Source organism: Eimeria tenella, genomic scaffold (assembly GCF_000499545.2).
Source record: "Eimeria tenella Houghton genomic scaffold, Eth_scaff208, whole genome shotgun sequence".
Lineage (NCBI taxonomy): Eukaryota > Apicomplexa > Conoidasida > Eucoccidiorida > Eimeriidae > Eimeria > Eimeria tenella.
Window position 1 is genome coordinate 6,307 of NW_013541924.1, and position 8,445 is coordinate 14,751.

Consider the following 8,445-nt stretch of genomic DNA (forward strand, 5'->3'; position numbering starts at 1 on the left):
CTTCAAAATGGTGTAAAAATTAAAACCACTCCACAAGAGCCAGTAGAACCCACTTCTGGGATTCACTCGCACGTGTATCTCTGATATTACTCACGACGCTATACTTGGCTCTACTTCATTTGTATTGCTTTTTATAGAGCAATTCCTCCTTATTTTGAGGGTTTGAAGAGAACAAACAAACGCTTATTGCTAGCGATTTCGGGGACAACACGAAAGCTAGCACTCTGTTTTTGTTGTCCTTTTGTAAACACAGTTGTCTTTTTCTGAAAAAGCCGGCTTCTGTCGAGGCCAGAAAATAGAGACCTCAAGAGTTCCCCCTGGTTTGCTCTTGCCTCTATTCATGCACTTCGGCTGGTTCTTCAGCGGGCTCACAAGGTTCGTCTGCTGCTGCATTTGCTGCTGCATTTGCTGCTGCAGCTAAAGCTTCTGCTTTCTTCTCGTCAGCCAGCCTCTGGAAGATGTTAGCCAGGGCAAGTAGAGGATTGAAGCCCCCAGGTGCTTCCTCTTTGTGCTTCTGCACATCCCACAGAAACCCACTTCGCCAGGCTATTACAATTCTATTAATTATTGTGCAAATCTTAGTTTCTACAATTAAGCACCTAAGCTGCACTTGGCGATGTGGAATTCGCATCTAAAGTGAATAGCAGCCATCTAGTGCAGCAGCAAAAGGCAAGTGATTTGGTGCCTATAAAACTTTTGCCTACAGGCAATTGAAGCTCTATTTTCACATCTGCCGAGAGTGCTTTTTCCTCGAGAAACTTTCTCCGCTCCTTGTGAAGAGCCAACAAGGACATTTGCAGCGACCCGTCTTCGTAGGCCAAAAAGAGCAGCTGAAATAACGCAAATGCCGCTAGAGAATGCAAAGTTTTGAAGTTTTGCAGAAGTTCTCCTCCCAATTGTCTCAGTAAGATTTATCTTCCTTGATGTGTGCCTTCATTTTACTAGGACACCCTGCAGCTGATTGGCCCACAGAAGTCCAGCAAAATACTGTGCTGTTGTGCAGAACCAAAAAAGTCACCATCTACCGAGCAGCCGCAGTCTCGACTTTCGGCTGCCTACAGATGCATGCGTTCAGCAGGAGACGCTCTTTATTTGCATGACAGCACCCAGGATTGTTCAAAAAAATAAAAGTAAAACTTCGAGTGGTTTGCTTGCTAGGGCAGAAGATGCGGGGTTTTGCTTCTCTGTAGTACCTCTGTCAGAGCCTGAGACAGCAGCAGCGAGGGATACAGAAGATATTGACAATTTAGTTCTTTAACTGGGACATTCTTTTCTAATTATTCTCTAAACAGCTGGTACTGCATGCATGCTGCGCTGCCCGCTGGGGCTGTGTGTCCACTCGTGCCTGTTGGATTGTTGGAAGAAGATTGGCTTTTACGTATTCAACGCAGGGTGCCTCCGCAGGTTCTGTTTCTTTGCTGCACTGGTCAGCAAAGAAAAGTGCAAATGGCACTTCAGCTGCGGCCTCTTCATTCTCGCGAGCACCAGAAACTGAATTTCGATTGCTACTCGTGTCACCTTCTTCTCCCTCTGCTTCTCTGTTCTCTTTTGTACTTAAACGAGTCACGCTACTGCCCCGGTGGTTGGGAGCGCCAATGTTGTAAGAACTTTCTCGGTCAGCCACTAAGAACAGAAACAATGGAGATAGCAGTCAACTCATGCAGTGCACTTTCTTCTCTGAATTTCCAGAATCTCTAATTATATTTTTAAAAAGATTGAAGACTTTCCCCTTTTTTGGTTATTTGAATTCCGCGTTTCACCCCTCAGCGGGATTTTCACTGCTTTGATCGTACTGCCCTACAAAGGTGTCAATAGGCTTCATTCCTTGGGTAAATCTGCTTGTTCTATTAAAGTTGTTTTTCCAGACAAGAAGTTGTAGTAATTAGAATAGTATTTAAAACTTTTGACTTTATTTTCGGGTCTGCTCACTTATTATTAGAGTATTAGAAGCCACTACTAATTCGGGTGTGCTGGCGCATGCAGCTTTATTTTTGTCCAGGGCTCACTGCTGTAGTGAGATCAAGTTGTTCCCATTTGTCTTTCTTTGTCTTTTTATTTTAAAAACTGCAGTATAGACTTAGATTTCGAATTTGCAGCGACTGCAGGCCAGGTGTGCTTCTGGAAGGAAAATGGGAAAAGTCGCTACTGCGTAGCGCATGCATCTGAGCGGGGCTGAGGCTCTATTTGCAAGATCTATTCCAGTCCTGAACAAATTAAAAGCTGCAGTATCTTTTTTTTAATAATAATATACCTCCATCTCACGAAAATAGAGCTAAGTTCTGGCCTGAGTGTTGACCTTTGGTTTCAACAGCACCCCTTGAAGGACAGACAGAATCATTTACTAGCCGTAGTTAAGAACAAAAACAAAAGAAGATGTTAAAGCTTCTTCTGCATCTAAAGAATTATTTATTTTGCATATGAAGAATTACGTATTTGCCAGTTCAAGACTGCACACATCTGCATAGGCCTTTTGCTCCAGAGTGCTTCTCACTGTGAAACCCGTGGGCCAGTGGCTTTCTTTGCAAATTCTGTTGTAAGGCAAACCTCTTCTTTCGAAGGGCTAATCAAACTCAATTCAACTTAATTTGTTTATTTAAAATGAAATAAATAAGTCCCTCAGTTTAGCCATTTATTTTCAAAATTGACTTAAAAGCCAGTTGACAGGATTTCTGCAGCGGCAGTCCTATACTATTTTTCTGCGTTTTTTGTTTGCTGAAGTATCCCAGAGGATACAACAATGAACTTTAACCATTTTTGGTTTTTGAAAAAATGCATTTTCTTTGCAGTTTTAAATGTTCTACGTATTCTCGAGTCAGCCAAATGTAATTGCAAAGACATAGTGGAGCAAATATTGCGAGAATGTAATTTGCAATAAAATAAAAAATAGCATTTACTGCCATTTACCACACGCACTATTTGAAGGAAAAATAAAAAGTGCATGCAGTATTTCAGAGGCAAGAAATTGCCTTCAACTTCAGCTCGCCAGTCTCAGTTTGAGTTTAGAGCCCAGCACTTTGAAAGCCTGTGTACTTCAAGTTGTGATATTTCTGAGTTACTGCAGTCGCTATTTAAATTTTAACTACCGCCAATTTTTATTTAAATCTTCTATAACTTCAACTGCAGCTCATGCATCGGGAATCTTCTCTAGAGAATAGTATGTACTTGTGTGACTGAGGGCTTTATAAAGAGCCTCTCTAGGCACTTTGTGATCCAGTAAAAATGCCACAGGCAAACAGTTAAATAGAAGTAGGTGGCAAAACTATTGAAGATAGTGCAGGCCAGCAGCACTTTGTAAAAGACAGTGTGGTGGCTTGTGGGGCGGGTGTCCTTGGACTATTTCTTCCTTTTGAACAACTCATTTCCCCCCAACTACCAATTTAGAAGCACTCTATAAAGTCTTAAATGCCATTTCAATTACTTTTTGAGCTAACACTGGAGCGAGGTGGTGGTGGCCCTGAGCAGATCCTAGCCAAAGGGAAATGTCTCAAGCATTTTGCATTGAGAGTGTCTTTGGCCACATAAAGCATACTACTTTAAAGCCAGGGGAAGCCTTGGCTTTGAAGTAATATATCTTTTAAAGGACTAAGGGAAATTTTTAGGAATTAATGCTGCGGCTTCCCTTGCCTCCATTTAGCTCTCAGTGTGAGGACGGGACTATCCTTGACTTTATATGTACTTAACTCCAACTTTCCCCTTTCAACTACTTTGAGACCTTTTCAGTCACCGTAAACTAATTCCAAAAGGCAAAATAAAAAACTCAAATTCACCCTCGCACAACTAGCACATGAATCTACAGGCTGATATTGAGGTACTCGAAGGGAGCTTTGCACAACATGGTCTAAAAGGGCTGCAGCATTTTTTTTAAAAATTTGTGGCAGCCCAATTTGTCTTGAGGGATTTTTAAAAAAAAGCCTTTGCAGAGAAAATTTAAGTTGAGCTAATTGCTGCTGCGCCTGTTCTTTCTGCAGCGGGAGTCTTGCGTTCCACAGAACTGCGAAGAAATACTTTTAGGGCAAAAGTGGTATATTTGCGTAATAGGAAATTTAATATAATAACAAGTAATTTGCTGAACTTGTTTGATTTGCTGGTTAGCAGCTAGGCACTAAGACCGGGCACAAGCCCTTGCCACTGCATGCGCCACCAAGCGAATTTGTTTGTTGAGTCCTAAGACAGTTTAACTTCAACTTTTCTGCAATATATAGATGATTCAGAAACCCTATTGACTTTAGAAAAAAATAAATAAAGATTTAAGTCCACGGCTAAGACATTAGTGGGCGAAAAACTGAACAAAGAAAGTCCCATGGAATGCTGACTGAGCTGTCTGTGCAGTCGACTATTTGCCCGTGGCTGTACATACCGCGCAGCGTAATGGACCACAAAAGTACTTTAAAGAACAAAAATGATAATAATTAATTGTCTAATTTAAAATTAATTTCCATCAAACGTCAAAGACCACCTGCGTGCTCTAGCAGCTCGAGTTCCCTACTATTACTGAGTGAGGCCATTGTGCACACTAGAGCTACAGAATTTTCTAAAGTTCAAATCTTTAGAAGTTGGCACTCCAGAACTTCTGGCTTTTCAAATTTAGTAATTCCGTTTTTTGTTAAACACTTGCGGAGTCTTATAGCGCATTAGGCGCTGCTCTAGACAGCAGTTTACAAAGAAAAACAAATAACTTAAACTGCTCTTGGTGACTTTCAGTAACAGCTTTTGCATTAATTGAAACTTCGTAACTTTTGACTGATCTTCTATTTCTCAACTTGGGACCTTCAGCTGCCTTTGCCTGTTTTTGAGCTGTTTGGTTTTTAATTTTTCCCTGAAGGATTATTCTGGATAACACACCTTTTCCCAAATAAATTAAATTTATTATTATTATTACAATTATTATTAATATCATTATTATCATCATTGTCACACTATTATTATTATTATTATTACTATTATTATTATTTTTATTGTGGCACTATTTGCCACGCATATGCTCCAGGGCAAAAAAGCTGCAAGAAATTGCATATAGCTAGCTGCCGCCCAGCAGCCGCGTAAAAGGAGTTTCGAAAGCTAGTTGTGGTTCAAATTCACGTTTTGAAAACATTTTAAGTGCAAACTTCTAAATAGCAGCAGGAGAAACAGACTTAATAATTTGCCACTTTTCCCGGCCTCTGGCTTGTCTCATGTGCTGCTGCTGCTTCGAAAGACAATGCTTGGAGGGTCCCAGGGTGTTTATACAGCGCAGCTGAGGCTGCTGCAGCGAAGGGGAAGCAGAAAAGAAAAGACAGCAGCAGCAGCAGCAGCGCCGCTGCAGCTGCAGCGCGGGCTGCTGGGAGATTCCAGGGGCCCTCAAATCAACCACATATGACTCCCTCAGCCCTGTCTCCCAATGGGGATCAGCTCTTGCAAAATATATTAACTGAAACTGCAGTTCCAAAGAGGGGGGGGGCCCCATGAGTACCACACAGCCTGGGCGAGGCTGTACCCTTGTCTGCAGAGCCACGGGCAGCTACGGGGGCCCCTGGAGCCACAGAAGGGCCCCCGATGGCCTCTTTTGCACTCTTTACATCCACAGAGTTTATTTGTTTAAAAGAACTCGATGAGATTAACTACATCGTAGAGATGTGCCGGGCTACTCGCAAGTTGGTGTGGTACTAGCCGCTCCCCCGAGGCTCCCGCGCTGATGTAGGCGCTCACCGCACCGGGCTGGGCGAAAGTCACTTCATTTTGCATTTAAAAACAGAATTTAAATGAACTAAGGGAAATTAAAAATGACTAACAGCAGCAGGGGCCTGAGCAGCAGACAGGGGAGCCGCGGCGGTGGAGGCTGTGCAGGGGGGGCGCGCAGGGCTCATTTGGGAGGTTTGGCGCCGCGGATAAAGGCTCGAAAGACTCAATTAAACGTTTAAATAGTATATAAATAAAAATGAATTGGAAAATTAGAGCAAAAGGCGGAAAAGAGAGGCAGCAGGGGGTCCCGGGGCACACTGTCTACTCAGCAGGGCAGCGCCGCTGCTCCAGAACCCACAGCGCTGCAAAAGGCATGGCTCTGGGGCGCCCCGCTTGCGGCGGAGTTGTTGGGGCGTTTTAAAAGAAAGATTTTGAAGTTTAAATTTAAAAAAAAAATAAAAAAATAAATTGGATATAACAGACAGGGCCAGGGAAGGAAGGGGAGGGCAGCAGGGCGCGAGGCAGCAGCAGCCTCACTTGCTCTCCCAAGTGCCCATAGCTGCAGCAGCAGCAGCAGCAGATGGGGCCTCAGGCTTTCTGTTAGGATTTGCTTGCAGAGATCTGCTGCTAACTGGGTCTTTTTATCTTTTCTTTTGCGTTTTCTAATTAGATCTCGGGGTTAAATCCTTCGAGCCGGGCTGCAACGGCCGGCGCGCTGCTGCTGCTGCTGCTGCTGCTGCTGTTGCTGTGAGGCGTGTCAAGAGCAGCAGCAGCAGCAGCAGCCCTCGCGGCCCGTGCCTGCCGCCGCTTCTCGCCGGAAGCCTGCAGCAGCAGCAGCAGCAGCAGCAGCAGCCGTGGGCTCTTGTCTTTCAGATTTTGCAGCTTCTTGCTGCGCTCTTTGCCCCTGCCCCCGCACTGGAGCAGCAGCAGCGCAGCGCCACAGCCTTCTAGGCCAATCTGTGTGTCCATTTAATTCTTTCTTTTTGTTGCTTTTCCCTTTTGCAGTGTCGCCCTCCTCCGTCGCTGCTTCTCTGCGCCCAGCAGCAGCAGCGGCAGCAGCGCCTCCTCCCCACCCGCAGCAGCAGCAGCAGCAGCAGCAGCACCGCACCTGCCCCCGCCGTGGCCCCTGCGTTCTGCAGCCTCTGACTGAGCCTTACCAGTCCCTGCCCCCCTCTGCGCCGTCCCGCAGCTTCTCCGCTGCTGCTCTGCTGCTCTTGCTGCTGCTGCTGCTGCTGCTGCTGCGCAATGGGGAAGTCCGAGCTGCCGCTGCCGCCCCTCTCGGGCTTCCCCTCGCTGGGCGACGGAAGCAGCAGCCCAGTGGCCCCCCCAGTGCCCGCAGGGGCCTGGGGTTTGCGTGCTGCAGCAGCAAAGATAGCAGCAGCAAGGGGGGCCCCCAAGGATTCGGAGGGGGCCCCCGCTGCTTCCCCAGCAGCAGCAGCAGGAGCTGCTGCTGCTGCTGTAGAGACCCTTAAACCCGCAGAGGGCGCCTCCCAGGACCCTCAGCCCCCGCCTCCCGCGCCTCCCTCCTCTCCCAAGCCCCCTGAAGAGGCCTCACCAACAGCAGCAGCAACAGCAGCAGCAGTAGCAGTAGCAGCAGCATCAGCAGCACCTGCTGCTGCTGCAGCAGATGCGGGTCCCGCTGAATCCTCCGCCTCTGCTGCCGAGTCCTCCGCAAGGGAAGACAGCAGAACCCCCGCAGCTCCGGCCTCCCCCACGCCGACGAGCAGCAGCAGCAGCAACAGCAGCAGCAGCAACAGCAGCAGCAACAGCAGCAGCAGCAACAGCAGCAGCAGCAGCGGGGACCAGCCCGCGTCGCCGCTGCCGCCGTCGGCCTGGTGCCCAGAGCTGCCGCCGAGCACCCCCAGCAGCAGCGACGCCCCCAGCAGCAGCAGCGACGCCCCCAGCAGCAGCAGCGACGCCCCCAGCAGCAGCAGCGACGCCCCCGGCAGCAGCAGCGACGCCCCCAGCAGCAGCAGCACGCCCAGCAGCAGCAGCAGCAGCAGCGAAGCCTCGTTGCGGCACTTTCTCTCGCCGCTGTCGCGGGAGCAGCTGCTGGACCTGCTGTCGTGGGCTGCGCTGCGGGACGGCGCGGTGTACAGACACTGCGCGGACCGGGTGCACGCGTCGCCGGCGTCGCGGCGGCTGATGGTGCGAAACGTTCATTTTTGCACTTCTGACGAGCGTTTTTTGGCGTTTTTTCGCACTTTTGGTTGCGTTGCAGACGCGTTAATAGTTCGGGAGCGAGACGGGCAGAGCAGGGGCTACGGCTTCGTGACTTTCGCGTTTCCGGAGGGGGTGTCGCGGTGCTTCGTGGCGTGCCCGCTCACGCTCGACGGCCGCCAGCTGCAGGTGATCCGCGGCTAAGTCCCGCGATCTCGCGCGTAATTAAGCAAAATAAAGCATTTAAAACACAAATAGCGCAAGTTGGAGCGAAAAGGGCGGCCGGAACCCGCCGGATCGCGTGTGCATGCGCGTGCGCAGGTGAAGCTCGCGGCCGACCTCTTCGCCGCGAAGGACCAGACCAAGCTCTTCGTGCGCAACCTCCACGACCAAACCACTTCCGAAACCTTAAGAAGAGTTTTTGGAGTCTTCGGAGCTCTTCAGGAGTGCGTGGTGGTGCGGGACGCAGAGGGCCGCAGCCGCGGCTTCGGCTTTCTGAACTTCTCCACGCCCATGGAGGCCTTCAAGGCCGTGCAGATGAGCGAGCGCATCATCGACGGCCGCATGGTCTTCGTGCACTTTGCTTCCTCGGCGCGCAGCAGCAGCAGCAGCAGCAGCAGCAGCGGC

At 48.7% G+C, this 8,445-nt stretch overlaps 2 protein-coding genes across 2 annotated transcripts; one reads left to right on the plus strand and one right to left on the minus strand.

Annotated features, from left to right (window-relative positions):
- Nucleotides 1-334: 334 nt before the first annotated feature.
- Nucleotides 335-794, minus strand: ETH_00021255 (uncharacterized protein; the record flags this gene model as incomplete). Its single annotated transcript, XM_013374481.1, has 2 exons — nucleotides 335-514; nucleotides 705-794. The coding sequence occupies 2 exons, from the start codon at nucleotides 792-794 to the stop codon at nucleotides 335-337; spliced, it is 270 nt and encodes an 89-aa protein (XP_013229935.1).
- A 6,109-nt stretch (nucleotides 795-6,903) lies between these two features.
- On the plus strand, nucleotides 6,904-8,391 carry ETH_00021260 (uncharacterized protein; the record flags this gene model as incomplete). The annotated part of the gene is made up of 2 exons (XM_013374482.1): nucleotides 6,904-8,007; nucleotides 8,140-8,391. Coding segments are annotated over 2 exons (1,356 nt in total), but the record flags the coding sequence as incomplete, so codon positions are not given.
- Between the last annotated feature and the right edge of the window lie 54 nt (nucleotides 8,392-8,445).